We start from the raw sequence: 18,141 nt of genomic DNA, 5'->3' as shown, positions 1-18,141 counted from the left end.
TAATGAAAGCAGCGTGTGCATTTTGTGCATGTTTAAGAGATATAAACAAATGTGTGAAACAGGACCATGCCAATGATTTTACTATGACTAGATACATTATACATGGGCAGCCATAGTTCAGAGAAGGTATCTAGTGAACAGACTGTATGCCTGCCTGGCACAAGTGGAATATACAGTATGATGTAAGAACAGAAAAGCAACAAACTTTTTATTTCAGCTCAGGTATAACTAATGAAGGATGGACTTAAATGGACCTGATTATAAACCTAGAGAACGAGAGCAATTCCTTTTTTTTCTTGTAAATTACTGGATTATATATCTTTGTCTTTAGGCATCTAATAATGACTTAAATAATTGTAATTTATTTGGTTGACTTATGCATAACCAGACATGCAACTGTCTACTTGCAAAGGGTTTTAAGTGGACTCTGCTTCATTTTAAGGGTTTACAAGTCAAAAAAGTGGTGAAACCCTGACCTAAAGCATATATTTAATATATTCATGTGTTTCACATAAACACTGTTTACCAATATAGCTTGGTAGCATCTTGATATGCAAATTGTCTGTCACTATGGACAACAGGGTGGACTGCTCCTTCACATAATGGTGCATATGTATGACAGCATGCATGTGTAGGGCTTTTAAACCAACTCAATGGCAATCTAAACTAGGAAAGGGTAAAACTAGGAGTAAATCTGTTGTTACGGTAAGTGTTCTTCCAAGGCTCTGTAAAGCTGACATGGTAGATGCCTGTCATAGAGCTAGTAAAGTGGTGTGACATATGAAGCAAGTAAGATACAGTAGGAAGTTCAGCACTTTTTCCTCATTCGCTCTTTCCTCATTTGAAACAATTAAAAAAAATAAGTTATATGGTTTGTCAGATAAATAGTTAAGATTTGAAAACAGGTCTTTAGGGGCTTCAAAAAATAATGACACAATCATGAGTCATGTCCCAGGTACTGTAACGACTATGGCTCAGAACAAACTTCAACCCAAAGGCACCAGTCAGACTTACAAACCGGCGACCAATCCGAAAAAGACGAAGAATCACCAATCCGAGAAACAGACAGGGATTTCGGCAGGCAGGTTCAGACAGGCTAAATGAAAAAATCAAGGATGGAAAGCCAGGGCGGGTACAGACTAGACAATCTGGAGGAGGTCTTATGGAAATGAACCCACTGTGTTGATTAGGAGAAATGGGAAGCAGGTGAATAACTGGGTGGGGAAGATCAGGCGGTGAAAACAGCAGGAAAGGGGTCACTGAAGGAAAGGAGTGGCAGAATGTGGAATAACATGACAGTTCGTAACAGAGCAATGCAACAGAATTAATGTTATGATCCGACTGGAGTTTAGACAGGTATTCTCTTCTGGAAATCCAAGGGTTTTAGCAACCTGCTGGAGTGTGATGACCCCTCCCTTCCACTAGGGGTCTGTGTCCTGTTTGTCTCTTTTTGTCTTTCAGGTTGTTGCTCGTCAGCTGATGGGACACACCTGAGCCTGGTGGGAGTGCCAGGTATAAAGACTCAGCACCTGAACAGAGATCGTATTGACGTCACTGCTGAGCTTGGGCACAGGTGAACCTTCTGACCACACCCATCTGCTCTGTGACGTCGTCAGAGGAAAAACATTTTTGGAGGAGAGGCAGCAGCAACAAAACATCGAGACAATAAAGTTATTTTGAATGTGTCTGTGCATGAAATGTGTTTCCACACGCGGTACATAGTTTGGCCTCGCTCACCAGCCAAGCAAAGCAACTCCCCGGCCTGTGACGTAATTTCGGGGGGCGGGGCTCGTGTGATTTTACGGTTTATTTGCACAATAGCTCACTTCCTGAGCAGCTTTTCATTGCTGTGGTGAATGAGGGAAGAGGGGAGGGAGAAAGAAAACAGTGTTGGAGACCAGGAGCAGGGGGGGGGAGGAGGGAAGGAGGGAGTGACAGAGAAGCGGAACGAGAGAAAGAAGGAAAGGGTAGCTGTCTCTGGAGGAAATCATTGTAAGGCGGCCCTCATAGCGGGAGGAAGCAAGCTAGGAGGCGGGCAGGCTAGCAGCGGTTCTATGGCTCAGTCGGCTGCTAACGGTGTGGACCAGGACCTGGCCAGCAAGAGGCTGCACTCAAGGTAGGACACCGGCAAACATGGAGGAGGGGAGGAGGGAGGGAGGTCAGCTGTGCAAGTCTGTCCTTGAAAGGCTGTCAGGAGAAAGAGGGAGGGAGCGGCTGGAGGGACAGACAACTGGGAGAATAACAGGGAGCCGCCAGCTCAGGGCTTTGCTTACCGAGGAGGAGTCAGGCAGGCGGAACTTGACCAGCCAGCTTTCACTGATTTAAAGCTCAAGACCCCGGCCACGGTTGCAGCCAGAGCCCGGTTCCAAGCCTCATTCCTGGCTCGGGTCATTGAGCTGCTGTGGCTGGAATGTACAGACTGAAAGGAGCCTCATCAGATGTGGACAGAGGAGAGGAGAGGAGAGAAGAGAGAGAGAGGAGAGAAGAGAGAGAAGAGAGAGAGAGAGAGAAAAAATGCATGCATGCATGCAAGGCTTTGGTTTAAACTTGCCATGTGGATGCAGAACCACATGTATACACAGACAGGAGACCACATGGAAGAAACCAGCACACAGATGCACCATGAAGGTGTTGTGTGGGGAGATGGATTTGTGTAACAGTGTCACTTTACCCCTTATTTGCATATTTGGTGTTCATGTCGTAACCATGTTCCCACTCATTTGCAAACTTTCTCTCTTTAAACTCTCCTAAAACATTGTATTATTATTTCATTGTCAATATATTGCTCGTCAGAAAATAGTGAAGGAGGCCCATTACGATTATTCAAAAGCATTAAATCCTCACTTTTGAGAAGTTGAAAGCAAATATATATTTGGCATTTTTGCTTGAAAAATGAGTGAAACAGTTGTTATTAATTGACAGATTGTTTCAGCCCTACTTATGAATGTTTGTTTGACAGTTGCCCGTGGGTGCAGTTTATCTGTTTGCCTTTCTGTCAAGTCATGTCTTCGACACCACGCATCAGATATTGTTAAAACTTGTCAGAATGACGCATCTCTGTTTTAATATTTTGACATTTTGGAAATTACTAATCAACACGACACTGGTTACGTTGTATTAGCGTGCCTCCACGTCTTTGTTAGTCAGTCAACTAGGATAATTCAGACACAACACCCACGGACTATGCAGAAATGATCTATGAAATAATAACTGCATGGTAACATTTTCGAAAGGAGCGGTTGGAGGGGAGTGCTGTGAGTCAAATAAAGGTAATATAGCGCGTGTGTAACCGTGTAACAAACTTTGAGCAAGCACGTTTTCTGTGCTAAAACTTTATTACTAAAGTACATACAACAAAACAGATTTTCTCTCATTACATCCCCTTTTATTTGAAGCGCAGTGTCTGTGACACAGAGTGGACTGCTGGGAATGTTAATAAGGGTTGAAAGTTTTGAAAGTGACTTTCATAAAACCTTCAAGATTGTCACACACACACACACACAACACACACACACACACAGAGTGAGCCACAGTGCTGTTCGTGATCATGTGGCCAGGTGTCTAGCCTCAGTGACTGCTTTCTCTCTATTTTACAAACCGGTAGAGTCAATAGTTGACCTTTCTGCAATGAGGGTTGGTTGTGGATATATTTGTGTGTGTGTGTGTTTTTGTCTGGAGTTGCTGCTAAGGAAACACAGACCAGACACAAAAGGATATTTATCTGCGGGGTCTTTGTCAACAAACAAGCACAACATCTGTCCTTTGGTTCCAGATGTTAATTCAGTCATTACCACAAAACAGTGCCAGGCTATCGATGGAAGCAACTCTGAAGTATTCTGAAGCATCAGATAACTGATTCTGTAAATTAGACGGCAGTCTGGACTGAAACTTTACTCAGACCTGCTTCTTTATATAAACTTTGTCCTGCAGAGAAGAGCAGAACAGCTGTATCTCCTTATGTACAGTGTCATCCAGTCTTAAATCAGCTACATAAATATCATAATAACAATCAAAAGAAGGTGTGATTACGTCACCTCATCGGTGTTATGTTCTGTCAATGGTTTTCTGTCGTTAGGACCATATTTACATGATTTTTGTCCCATTTATATTGCTACAGACAGGGTTAAGAGACACTGAATCAAAGAAAATGATAAAAAAAATGCAGTTTTACAAGCAAATCAGACAAAAGAGGAAAGTAGGAGACGGCTCTGCTCGTAACGAAGGAGACATTCCTCGAGAGTTTCTCTTTGGTTTCCCTAACAACTGGCCGTGGCACTCTCTAATTATGGCCGGATTACTCCGAGCACAGAGTTCCTGAGCTCAGCCAAGAATAACGGGGAGCGCGGTGTTGAATCCTGAATAAATAGGGAATAAGGATCATTTAAAAAAAAAAGAACAAAAATGTTTTTTTCAGAGGAAATATATTTTTTTTAATCAAAATTGCATGCATTACGTTTACAGTGATGTAAAACACAATAGGGCTGCAACTCAATCATTTCCATGCATTATGGCATAATGTTGTTCATTCATTTATTAATGCTTTTGTCTGTTAAACTTTACAGCCCAAGGTGATGCACTGTATTTTGATGGCTTGTTCGACCAACAGTCCAAACCCCAAATACATCCTGTTCACTATACAGAAGAGAAAAGCATGCCGCTTCACACTGAAAGGACAAACCTCAGCCATGTAGCTTCCACACTCCCGCACTCCTACCTCCCTCACTTACTCCCTGAAACCTGTCCAATGCACTCTGTGCTGTCATGGGAACAACACTGGGAAACTGTCTCTTTTTAGACCACAGGCAGGCTATTATGGGATGGTTGTCTCCCAAACAGACCAATTAGAGTGGTAATCAGAGGAGGGAATGGTAGACTGCGCTGCACACATCCATTCTTACTCCAACCACAAAGATGACCAGGATTAGAGTGACTGTGAAAGTCCTCTCTTGAAAACTAATCCGTTTTTTTTTTTTTTTTTTTTTTTTTTTGCTGTCCCCATCTTTCTTTCCTTCTGCCAGTTAGCCCTCAAGCTAGCTCTCACGCAGCACCTTGAGTTCACCGACTTTGATCAAGATGAGTGACGATATATTGGCCTTTAACTTAATACCGCACCACTTAGGTTATTTAACAACGTCGCCAGGCGCTCTTAAGGCTTTTTCCCACAATCTGTTTTACAGTTCAGGGTTTTACAATTGCCTCGTGGTTTACAGAGGCCCCTCCACCATCTGCTGCTGGACTCGGTGTCCTTACGTCTTCCTCCTCATCTTCGTCTTTCCTTTGAAAGCAGCGCCTCTGTAATTACCTGCTTCAACTTGACTCCTTATCACTGTCACGCTCCCACGAAGACACCGACTGCACTGCTGTCCTTGCAACGCCTTCAGCAGCCACCTTTTGAGTGGATAGATACTCTAGGTTTCTATGCTACGCTCCTTGATACACTGTCGTGCAATGGAAACAGTTCAGTTCCCTCTTTAATTTAATTTAATTTAATTTAATTTATTATACTATATTGATCCCTTTAAGGGGGAAATTTGTCTCTGCATTTGACCCATCCCTGTATATAGGGAGCAGTGGGCTGCCAATGCCAGGCGCCCGGGGACAGGCGCCTCTTGTATTGTACACTGTGTCCATCCTGTACTCCTTCCATCAGACGGGGTCCTTGCCAATCAAATTGTTTTTCCCGTACCGCCCCCCCACTGCTAGAAAGCGATAAAAGTATACAAGGGGAAACAAAAATACCAAAGACCGTCTGTGGGTCACTGCCAAAGTCAAACACGCCTCTCTCCAGTTATGATCTCAGCCTGCGGTGTCAGCATCGGTTGTTTTTCGGAGAGGTCAGCACATAAGACTTTTTTCCACAAAAGACATCGTAATATGTCGCAGTAACAAAAGCACAGGTGGAAATAATACAATGATTGACGACTGAACTCCGTGTTGCTGCTTTGGTTGCAGGGTCCTGTTGTTGTGCCGGCTGGCTCACTGTTGCAGGCTTACTGGTGATGCTTGAATAGAATACAACCACAATCAATGTTATTAGTAACACCTGTGCGTTTCCTTCCCTGAGTGGTCAAACACTGTGTAACCGACACAACTGGTACGTCTAAAGGCAGGCAAAGTAGTGGGTTTGCCTAAAAGAAATACAATACTCATTTTGATATCATAGCATGAAACAAACAGGTGAAGTTAATGAAGTGATTAGAGGTGTAGAGGGATTCTTTTAGAGGAAGGACTCGGGTTATTGTGCCTGCTGTCACGGCTTACTGTAATGGAATATCGTTCATGTTATTAGTTACATCTCTGGCAAGCTCGTATGAAGTCTCACCGAGCTTACGCCGTGTCAGCGCAGGAGGAGACGCATCAGCAGCACATTAGCAGAGCAGACACAAGGTGCGTTCAGGTACAGTAACCGAGCTTTGACAGCGTAAAAATACGCTCCGGGGCGCGTTTAAGTGCGTCTAGCGTTATTGAAAGTTACCCATTTCCTCCATGAGGAATCTGCATTAAATATATTGAGCTTTTTGAATTTTTCATGACTTGGAAGTGAAAAACTGGTTATTACTTTAAATGTGTATGTCTTGTAGTAGTTGCTACATTGTTTGTTGCAGCATTTAAACATTTTTTTTTGTCCAAGACAATAGATAAATTAACGAAACAATAAAAAACATAGACATAACGTCTGTTTATTTTGAGTGACAATAATTCAAATAAATGTGTGCACTCATTCTTGGTATTTATTGGTCCTTGAACTCCTCTTCACTCAGTCTAATTTGTCTTGCTTGGTGACCTAATAATATTTCTGCCAGTGTCAGCAGATAGTGGGATTAGACCGGGCCAATCGGTTCACTGAGTATGTCACTACCAAGGAGCTGCAGATCACTGGATTAGCAATTGTCTCCCTCTCTCTCATCCGGCCTCTCTGTCTCTCATTGGAGCAATGGTCAAGCTTAGAAGTATTGCACTGGCTTTGCCGTCCCCTGACTGTCGGCCTGCTCTCACCCAAATTGTTCCCTGCACTACACACTCTCTCCCCCCCCTCTTTTCAAAGCGTGGCTTGTTATGGCAAGTCAGAACAATGGATCTTTGCTGTCACAGCTGAGGACAGGTTGAAGAGGATGCAAAGGGACGATTTGTTGGGGGATTGTGAGAACTGAATGACTTTACAGCAACGGGGAAAACGTCTTGATTTTAAATTCAGTTGGATTAGTGAAACGCCCTAAAATCTGTTAAATCAACATGCTTTTGCTAATAAACACAACCGTGACTGGAACTGCTCTTTCGTGGGATTCTCTAAAATTCCTTCTCGACTGGCTCGGCTGTGGGATCAGAGGGTTCATCGTTGAGTTTTTGGAATGTTCTCGAAGACTTGGAAAGCAGATGTGATTTTTTTTTTTTTTTTTTTTTTTTTTTTTTTTTTTTTTTTTTTTTTTGGCTGGGTCTAGAAAATCCAGTTGGGTTGCGTCCAGGTTTGCTGCAACATTGCTGACATTTTTTATTTTTTAAGTTATTCAGTGGACAACACGGAGAAATTAGCTACATCAGCTGGTATCACTTAACATCTCAGCACTGCACTATCAATGATAACTGCACTGCTTGAGTGGCCTTCATCTCTCACAGTTATTTGACCATAGCTTGTCAACCCTTTGCCCTCATGGCAGCTGAGCCGTGCCCTCTGTCTGGAGCAGAGAGAGCCGTGTGTAGACTGGTCCACTGTGGACCCAGACCTCAGGCTATGCTGAGGCCGTTGCACTTGGAGCTGCAGGTGTTTGTGGACAAAACACGAAGCAAGCAAAAACACAGGTACTGCTTGAACACTGCAAAAGGACCACGGTCATGTGGGGATTTCGTTGCTTGGCAAGCAAGGTTTTGCAAACCAAATGACCTTGATGCACGCTGATCTTTAGATCAGGTCAAGTTGAGATAAATACATTTGACCAAGACGATCATGTTGGTAATGTAAATAAATATAATATCATGTAAATGGATATACAAAATAAGATTAGGCCCTGACCAGTGTAAATGGAGAAATGACAGAGCAGGAGTGTAAAGAGGTGGAGTGTTTCTTCAATGCACCTCTGAAACGAGTGGACGCTTTGAGTTTTCTACTAAAGCTGCTGATGAAACTACATATGGCACTCGGTATCTCTTTGCTATACTTTTTCAATGGTGCCATTCGTAAAACCGATTAGATTTGAGGATAATCCTCGCTTAACTCTTAAATTCTAGTACCGTATCTGGAATTTAGAGCTACGGCCAAATCGGCTGGCCTCTAGTTTATCCTGGATTATACAAAGAACCCGGGGTGTATACTTTCTGGATGAAACTCACTGACGAGGCCTTGTTCTGCATGTTGTGTGTGTGTGTGTGTGTGTGTGTGTGTGTGTGTGTGTGTGTGTGTGTGTGTGTGTGTGTGTGTGTGTGTGTGTGTGTGTGTGTGAGGAATGCGTAGTAGTACACACGGTACATGTCTTATGGTCCCACACACATTTTTGGCTTAATGCATCAATATTTTGGCACATGATTTTGTTTTCCTCTTGAAATTCCTCTCACATCATGCCTGCTTTCTGATTTATTTTGAACAAATTGTATATTTTTGTGCCCAGCATCTGACAACGAACAATATCAGTTCATGAGTTACTCTTAATATCTTTTCATAGAAAGAAGTGCAACACCTATTTCAAGGTGCTCATCCCTCAAGCCTTGAACTCAGTTGCTAATGCAACAGTCCATAGATTTGGCTACAGACCTTGTTGTCATGGTGACACTGGCAATTTGTTCCTCACCCTGAGAAGACATTGCACCGCCACAATAATAAAGTGTCAATATCACGATACAACTCTTATTCGGTACGAGTCAGGAGAGAAAAACAAAAAAGTAACACGTTGTTCTATCTCTGATTGATCACGTTTTCTGTCTTTCCCTGTGTGTGTGTGTGTGTGTGTGTGTGTGTGTGTGTGTGTGTACACCATTAAGGATGGAGGCCTCTTGCTTGGAGTTGGCCTTGGAAGGAGAGCGGCTGTGCAAGGCGGGGGACTTTAAAGGGGGGACAGCGTTTTTTGAGGCAGCCGTGCAGGTCGGCACGGATGACCTGAAGACCCTCAGTGCCATTTACAGCCAGCTGGGCAATGCCTACTTTTACCTCAAAGAGTACGGCAAAGCCCTGGAGTACCACAAACACGACCTCACTTTGGCCAGGTGAGCGTTGTTCATTTTAATAGCTGCTACCTACTGCATAGTATTAGTTACTGTATTTCTTTTTGCATATAATTGAACAAAAATGACTGATTTAGATAGTTTTATGTACCTTGTATTCATGTTTATCTATTTGATGTTAACAGCTCCATCGTTAAAACATTGGCTTTAATAGGGCCTTGATAATTTCCCACCAACCTGCTTTACATTTATGAAGCGATACACATTTCACATCATCAAGCGGTTGAAAATCTGCAAAGTTTCACTTTTTTAATTTTGATTTGAGAGGTATTTTCATCCAGTCAGATATTAGGTGTTTGAAAATTTGCCTGTAATTTGACTCGCCATGATCAACAGAAAAACATCCGTATTTTGTTTTTACAAATCTCTCTCTCTCTCTCTCCCGTCTTGGAGAAAAGCCGGTATATGTTTATCCCAGCATTCAAAACCACATGAAACCCAGACAGAAAGTGAAGTTTATGAGGCACTGAATGCATATTTGGTGGCTTAAAGCACTTATCAGGCACTGAAATAGAGTGGACAGCTCTGTAGCCTGATTGCAATTCAATTAGGAAACTGATAATAGGATTTTGGCTAATAAAGAAAACTTTGAAGCTGTGTTATAGTTATTCACATCAGGAGTCGACTCATTTATGCATTCAGAGTTCTCTATAATGATTCTGCCATTTCATGTCCAGACCAGATGCTTAAAGAGTTTTAAGGATTTCAGTCTATTGACATTGAGTTAGACAATGAAAAAGTGAGGGGACTTTCTAATAGCAACAGTCGACCATACCAGCTGGATATTTAGCTTTCCTGAGTAATGTGGTCCCCTGCAGTGAGTGCAGCTGTTTCTTCTTAGCAGGGAACTAATCAAAGACCTCAGGAGGATTCACTTAGTCACATTACAGTCTCACCAGGGCCACTGGGACCTGGACCTATAAGTAAGCAACCGATTGAAAATGTACTGTACAGCATCTCCTAATTAAATCTTTTTTACACAACCTTAATGGATGTTGTTTAGCTAAGTGATGTTTACATTAAACAAAAAAGCTGTAGCTCCCACCAGGGAATATCAAAAATGTGTGTTTTTGTTCTTTCTCAGAACAATAGGAGACAGAATTGGAGAAGGAAAGGCCAGTGGCAACCTTGGTAACACATTGAAAGTGTTGGCGCGCTTTGATGAGGCTGTGGTGTGCTGTCAAAGACACCTGGATATTTCTCAAGAGCAGGGAGACAAGGTAACATGCGTGCTTGTTTATTTCATTTATAAAGTCTCGTTAATGTACAAACATCACATTCAGTTTGTGATAATGTTGTCTAATGCTTAAGCACAAACAATCATCTGGAATCAAAAAATAAATGAACAGAAAAATGACCCACAGTGACACGTGTCACTGTGGGTCTAGAGCTGGGTCTTTAAGCAGCCTTTCTCAGTTTGTCTGACCTTTCTCTTTCGTGTTGTGTCGTTTGTGTTGCGTTGTGTGATTTGCAGGTCGGAGAGGCCCGAGCACTGTATAACATCGGCAACGTGTTTCATGCGAAGGGCAAACAGCAGTTATGGGGCTGCAGCCAGGAACCAGGGGACCTGCCTCCGGATGTCAGAGACACTCTGCAAAGGGCTACCGGCTTTTATGAGTATGTTGAGTCGTGAACTCATACACAGATGGTATAATACAGACAATCTAAATCACAGTGGGAGCCCAGACAAGTAAGCTTAACAGCATTACTTGGTGACAAAATGGAGTTAAAACTCCACAATATTGATGGATTTAGAATATTTTGCTTTTCCAAAAAATACATACGGAAATATCACTAATTTGATCCCTGCTTTGACTCTCCTTTGGCAGTTAATATCCCGAACATTATTCTTGAATGCATCTGTTCCTGCGGGGCACATCTTGATGTGTTTATTCAATTTCACAATTCTTGTCCTGACTTGATTTCCTGAGATCTTGCTCACTTATATACACAGCATAACATTTACTTGAATTTGCCTCGATTCATTGTCCCATTTATTTTCACAACCCCCTCAGTCCCCGATGCCTGAAAGCAACCGCACAGAGAGCTGCCACTGTCAAACCAAATTCATGATAAGATGAGTCGGTATTCGACAAAAAGTTACTCGACATTGTTGCATAAGATTTCTGGTTTTTTTCATCAGACCACAGAATTGACTCCATGCTCTGTGTTACAAATGCCTCATGGCAAACCCCAGGCTCATGTACGCCTCTCTGTTAAAAGCGGTTCCTTCAGGCCAATCTGCCTCATAGCCCAGTTTTGTGAAACACTACACACTGCTGTTCTTTTGACAAGATCTCCCCTCACAGCTGAAGAGCACTGCAGATTTGCTCAGATTTATCCTTGGGTTGCTCAGTCTTGGGTGGACAAAAGAGGGAATACATTACAGAATAAATGATGGTAGTAAATAAGAGCAACAAATATAGTACACTTTATTTTGTGGATCGTGTGGAGGAGACCCTATTAAAGCCATTTACCAACAAGGGAGCAGTTAACATCAAACAGAGAAACTGTCAAAGGTGAAAGAGAGGACTCGTACATGCTACATATTACAGGCTAAATATCATTTTTTGTTTCATATGCAAAAAATAAAAACAGTAAGCATTTATTGTGTTTCATAACTAATCATAATAAACATATACCATTGTTTACCAATATTTATAAGTATATTATAGACTTGTATTTTGATATTGTGTAATGTTAACACAATGTAATTTCCATACTGCTACTAAATGGGTGTACTTTTGTCTCTAGGATGAACTTGTGTCTGGTCAAAGAACTCGGAGACCGTGCGGCTCAGGGGAGGGCCTATGGGAACCTGGGCAACACCCACTACCTGCTGGGAAACTTTGTCGAAGCTATCAAGTTCCACCGTCAGGTAAGTCACGATGGTGACCAGCATCATGTTAATAACACCAGATAAGAGTTGTCGGCCTTGGTGTTGTGCCAGTACAGAGCAGTGACCTTGCTTTAGATCAGGTTTCCTGTGAACATAAACACATCTTCCTGTTTTATGGACAGCATGTTTGGTTGGCCTTGTCCAAACCATTAACATGCACGACAAAATGTGGTTTGCTGGTGTTCTGGTGGCTTGTGCACATGCTGTGTGGCTATGACATCCAAGCCAGGGATCGTCCTCCCTGCAGCCACAGTTCCACACAGTAAATGTGCAGACTTTGGTGGTGATCGCGTTCACCCTCTTGCGCGTGCATCTGACGTGCAGCCCCAGAAGCAAACAAGTAATTACTTCCCGGGTGAAGAAGCAGGCTACTGTGCATTTGCCTGCTGCAGAGAAAAGATCTTACCGAGTTTGCTTTGCACAGACCTCCATCTGACTAGAAATTGTACATGCAAAATAGCAGCCTCCAATGCACAGCCAGTTTGAGAGTGAAGGAGGTACTTACTTGTGTCATTGTATTGTACCTATTACCTTCTGAATTGGTACTAATAGCAGACTTGTGGAGATTGCATGGGGTGGCAGTGAGTGAAAGGACAGAGGGACAGAGGCTAAAGACAATATAGTGTTTCATTGAAACCTGTTATTTTCCTGTAGGACGCTCGCGTGAGATGATCGCTCATGCTGGTCCTCGCTTCTCTTGCGAGTAAATAACACCGTGGTGAGCTTTCCAGTGGATCACGATCCACCTCACCCTGAAGCAACACAGTGTGCAGAGATTGATGACCTCTCATTGGAAAAAAAAAAAAAAATGGAGGAAATTGGTTTCTTGGAGAATCAGTCACAGGCATGGCTTCACGCTCCCCATGTTTTCTGCCACTCTTCATTGTAAACCACTTTTTTTTTTTTCCTCATGGGAGAAGCCGGCCTCTTATCTCTTCCCCATTACAAATCTATCATTGTGCCGTAGAGAGCACACTTCCTTTCAAGGGATTCGGAGGAGCTGATTTGATGCACCACCACCACTGCTGCTGCAGCAGCACATCTTTTCATGGGATCGTGTGCTCTCGTGTGCTCTTTCATGGGATCAGAGCTTTCAACATGAACTTGTGTTATAGCCTCTGCTTGTGCATTGTGTAAAAAGAACATGGGGCAAAGTAAGCTGAAATGACTTGAGTAGTTTACAAATTAGCTGCTATAATTAAGAGGCATGTTTTAAGATGTTGTGCTACTTTAGTTTGACTTGACCTCCCTGCTCTTGTCACTCACAGCGATTATCCATAGCCAAAGAATTTGGGGACAAAGCAGCAGAACGGCGAGCCTACAGTAACCTCGGCAATGCCCTGATATTCCTGGGCCAGTTCAACACAGCCACCGAATACTACAGGTGAGGAAAGAGGAGAGTCTGCCATCTAGTGGAGGGAAGGTGAAGTGACGCAGTTTCAGCAAAAGTAAAAATTTTGACTGAAGTACAAATTAAAAATGACAAAAAGAAGAAAGCTCTTGAGACTATATTTTCATTCTATGTTACCTTCTAAATCTTCAGTGTTTCCTTCACTCAATTCATTCCTCTGTTTATTTGTCTATAGGAAAACTTTGCAGCTGTCCAGGCAGCTGAGGGACCAGGTGATGGAGGCTCAGGCCTGTTACAGTCTTGGAAACACCTACACTCTTTTGCAGCAGTACGAGAGGGCCATAGACTACCACCTGAAACACCTGTACATAGCCCAGGAGCTTACCGATAGGTAGACCGAGCCACACCTCTTATCTATGCATGCACACAGACGTGCACGTCCTAGCGAAGGACTAGTTTTTTTTAAACATTTGTCCGTGTGTTCATGTCTCATTAGAGTTGGTGAGGGCCGGGCCTGCTGGAGTCTAGGAAATGCATACGTGTCTCTACAGAACCACAAACAAGCTCTCCACTATGCCCGAAAGCATCTGGACATATCTCAAGAAGTGAGACTTGTTTTTTTATTTTTTTTTAGTGTTGTAATTATTTTTTCTTTGGTATATTGAGACTCCTTGCATTCAACCTAATTTGACTCATCTGGCTCCGTTTGTCTCTTTGTCTCTGCCTCTGAATTTCTTCCTCAGATTGGAGACAGAAATGGGGAACTGACAGCCAGACTGAATGTGGAGCAGCTGATGGAGGCTTTGGGGGTCAATGAGAGCGACCTTTCACCTTCCAGTTCAGAGTTTGAGATGCAAGGTAACACTACAAGTTATTTTTACCTTTTTATACGACATATAATAAGGTAAACGGTGAGCTTTAGAGGTGCTGGTAGGCAGGTTTTTTTACCTTCAAACAGAATCGAGCTAGCTTTTCCCCTGTTTCCATTTTTTATGCTAAGCTAACTAGCTGCAGCTTCATATTTAAGAAACAGACAAGATCTTAATCTCTTAAGTGTATTTCCCAAAAATGTTGAGCTTTTCCTTTTTAAACAAAAGTGCACACACGTACAAATTCACTGAGAGGGAGAGTCTGATTTAAGAGAATATGCTCTCCATTGAATGTTAGAAATGGAATTATACTTGAAACCTCTTCTCATGAAAATGTCAGTTACAATAATTCTACATGCTCAGACAATGTGACGGGCAGAGAGGCAATGTCCATTTGGTTTTACACAGACCAGGCTAAATGTCCCAAATATGCAACTATACAGTATGTTTAGAAAGTTACTCTGTTTCCTTCGTCAAAGCGCACGAGAGCTTTGCTTGTATTTGTGTTTGTGTGTGTGAATGTGAGTGTAAAGGTCTAATTTGCACTCTGCAAACTGGTTAGGGGAAGCTGTCTTGAAGCTTTACTTGCCCTCCCATCTCACAGAAATAGGAACAAAAAAATAATATCCTTCAAGCTCTACGACATTGTTTATATTAAGAATTTAAATCTATAAATTTGACTAAGGGTTGAGCAATAATTCATCACCTTAAAACTGCAGCTAGGAGACTCTAAAATCTATTCAGCAATAGTTTTTAGTTTCTGCACTTTTCACAATGTGTGTGCTTGAGCAAGCTATCCGGAATACTGCATGTGTACACAAGGTGGCCATTTAATGAACTGAGGTGAAATGTGAAACAAAGTAATGGGTGTGTACAGAGATTAAAATTCTTGACTTTGATTATTATAAATCCCCACCAGCTGATAAGGAGCATTTGATACATAGAAAATGAAGCGTGTCTTTCTCTGTAGTCAGCCTGGCTTTTGTGTTATGTTTGCTTTCATGAACCCTCTTCCGGGCAGAAGCTTACACCCATGTCCTACATTTCACTCCCCGGTGCGGAGCTGGCAAACAGACTCCCATTCAGATCGTTTGGTTGTCTACCTAAACCTCATACCCACACCGAACATCATGGGACCGATGCTGACCCGAGAATTGCTCGATTTAATTGTGTTTGAAGAATTCTTCAGTTGTGGGATGAGTTGTTTTAATGTTATTTAATAAGCTTTTTATTTTCTTATGTTTTTTCTTACTGTAGGAGCAAGACCCAAATTCACCAAGCGAAAGAGCATGGACAGTGTAGAGCTGTGGAAGTACTCATCAGATAAGGTGAATATCTCCCTCACATTTCACTCCAGAGGGACATGTGCCTGTTAATGTGGCCCACGCACCTCTCCCCAAAGAATTACCAGTCCCGCTCGAACAATATGTTCCTTTACTGCAGAATGGAGACAACCAAGACTTGGAACGTATACCCACGAGATCCAAGAGTCAGCTGTCGCAGCCAGGCAAAAGAAAAGGCTACCCTGACAGTCAGTCCTCCGATGAAAGGCTGTGGTTGGACTCCCCCGTGGACACTGACGACATCACTGTGCAAGTCCCACCTCCAGTGCCAGTGAGTAGCTGCAGTTTATTCTATTCTTACTGTGACCCAGGTTTGCTCCTTAAGCGGTGCCAGATATAAGCTTGCCTTACGGACAGAGCCAGGCTAGCTGTTTTCCCCCCCGTTTCCAGTCTTTATGCTAAGCTAAGCTAACCGACTGGTATATTGCCTATTTACCATAAAATATAAAAGTGCTATCAATCTTCTAACGTCAAACTGATTTTTTTTAACATCTATTTTCGGCTTCAGCCCCCTGAAGTGTTTCACATTAGCTTATTCTGAGAAAGATTGTCTCATATTGTTTAATAATATGGAACTGATGTATATTTGAAACTGTGATTATAAAATGCAAGTTTTGCACTTTCCGACACCACACGTCACTGCACTCGTAACACAGTGTCAAGTTTCCAGAATTATTAAAATTAAATCACTTTTGGAGCAATACAGATGTATTTTCCTTTTATTTTTTGCTGACAACAGAAAAAGAGACTGCTGAGGCTTTACATTTTATTGCTAAGCAGCCCTCCAAAATGTGTGATAACAGGCCCTAGTTCAAATTTGTCCTAAATTGAAGCCTTTTAATTCAATCACTGTGAGCCCACCTGAGAAAAGATGGGTTTAGTTCTTCTCCTAGAAAGCATCAAGGGGACTGAAATGCTGACTGCTGAATTCACCGAACAACCATTTTTCCCTTCTCGTCTCTTCATCCGCCTGTCCAAAAATGTCTTCAGGGCTTCTGCTTTAAAGAGAAAATTAGAGAAATTACAGGGATTAAATTAGGATCACTTCCCTTAATTCCCCCTGAGGTTCTACAGTATTATATTAGAAGTCAGATACAGTGTAAAAGGTGTCTTCTCATTAAATGCCAACAGCGCTCCATTTGCTGTGAACTAGATTCTTAATGAATATGTTATTTCACAGCTGTTGTATCTCTACAATGCTGTGCCCCCACAGCACCTAATCGTGCCTTTCTTCTGTGACAATGCTAATTGTTGTAATCAGCAAGCTGACATCCTAGAAAAGAGTGAAAATTACTGGGATGCGTGATGGCGACTCATCACAAAGGACTAGAAAGCTAAATGTCGGTAATCCTGGTGACTTTGAAGCACACCCTTTTTCAATCTTCTAAAGCCAGCTGTGTGTCTGTGAACACTCTTTCCTTAAGCTGGAATTTGTGATTTATTTTTTTTTAGGATGTATCCTGAGGAGCAGTTAAAAAAACAAATAGTGCACCAACTTTTTGGAACCATCAAATGATTAGTTTCGTTATCAGAATGAAGTTCACATTCTAGCATTGTTGTCTTAAGAACCAGTTTAAGTCATGTCGGTGTGCAACAACCAACAAACGTCTAATTAGATGACTATAATGACCGATGTTGGTTGTCAATCGATCAGTGCCGCATTTTAAAGCAAGGAATTCAATCTGCTTCAGGCTTTGTATAGATCGACTGTGACTGATGCTATTGAATGGACTGTCATGGGGCTGTAAGCACACACAGCACACAGGACTCTCTCGGTGCGTAGCTTTCAAACGTGTCACATGGTCTTCATCAGCAGATCGAGGACTCATTTGTTTAAAGTTTTAAGTTAAGTTAGTTCCTTTCATCCTTCCTCTGTTATTAATTAAGATATTAACACAAAAGGTTAGAAAGCGCAATATTGATATATTCTAGTAAAAACTGCCTTTTGCCTTTTATTCTCCTACCCCACCCCCCCGCCCTTTCACACACAACTTAATTTCCCTCCTACTCACACGTGTCCTACCTTTATCTCCTCTCATCCTCATCACATGTTTCCTTCTCTCTCGCTCTGCCCCTCTGGCCTACTTGATTAATTGGACATTACAGAGAGAGGGAAGTGAAGAGATCCACTCAGAGATCATGAGGGCAAGGACAGGAAGTGCCATAAGTCACCGCTGATTGGTGTGCAAAGAGCAAGTAAATAATCCCGTGGGAGAAGATATCCTTCGTTTTGAATGGCGTATTATAGAACTTATAGTTTTTCAAAAGAATTGAGTGCCGACATCGGTGGTTCTTGTCATTTGATGAGTTGATCGCTGCTGGCTGCCAATGTTGGCATGCAATTTACTCATGACTGTACCCCTGCACCCGTCTTTCTGCCCCCCCCCCCCTTTCTCCCCTCCTCCCATTTGTTCCCCCCCACCTCACTCCTATGCTGATAATGTGACCTTGATCACAGAGCTGCTGCAC

General features: G+C 42.4%; 1 protein-coding gene across 1 annotated transcript in view; it reads left to right on the top strand.

The window, feature by feature from the left end:
• The first annotated feature begins 1,840 nt into the window (after window positions 1–1,840).
• The window catches only part of gpsm1b (G protein signaling modulator 1b), a 20,878-nt gene continuing 4,577 nt past the window's right edge, over window positions 1,841–18,141 (top strand). Inside the window, exons 1-11 of the mRNA XM_031860052.1 lie at window positions 1,841–2,116; window positions 8,971–9,192; window positions 10,295–10,430; window positions 10,685–10,827; window positions 11,965–12,088; window positions 13,378–13,493; window positions 13,696–13,851; window positions 13,957–14,065; window positions 14,204–14,318; window positions 15,587–15,657; window positions 15,773–15,943. Coding sequence (XP_031715912.1) covers window positions 1,857–2,116; window positions 8,971–9,192; window positions 10,295–10,430; window positions 10,685–10,827; window positions 11,965–12,088; window positions 13,378–13,493; window positions 13,696–13,851; window positions 13,957–14,065; window positions 14,204–14,318; window positions 15,587–15,657; window positions 15,773–15,943 — 1,623 coding nt within the window. The 5' untranslated portion in view covers window positions 1,841–1,856. The remainder of the gene's footprint in view (window positions 2,117–8,970; window positions 9,193–10,294; window positions 10,431–10,684; window positions 10,828–11,964; window positions 12,089–13,377; window positions 13,494–13,695; window positions 13,852–13,956; window positions 14,066–14,203; window positions 14,319–15,586; window positions 15,658–15,772; window positions 15,944–18,141) is intronic.

Source organism: Anarrhichthys ocellatus, unplaced genomic scaffold (genome assembly GCF_004355925.1).
Source record: "Anarrhichthys ocellatus isolate YVR2014 unplaced genomic scaffold, GSC_Weel_1.0 scaffold23, whole genome shotgun sequence".
NCBI lineage: Eukaryota > Metazoa > Chordata > Actinopteri > Perciformes > Anarhichadidae > Anarrhichthys > Anarrhichthys ocellatus.
This window is presented reverse-complemented; position numbering and strand designations above follow the sequence as displayed.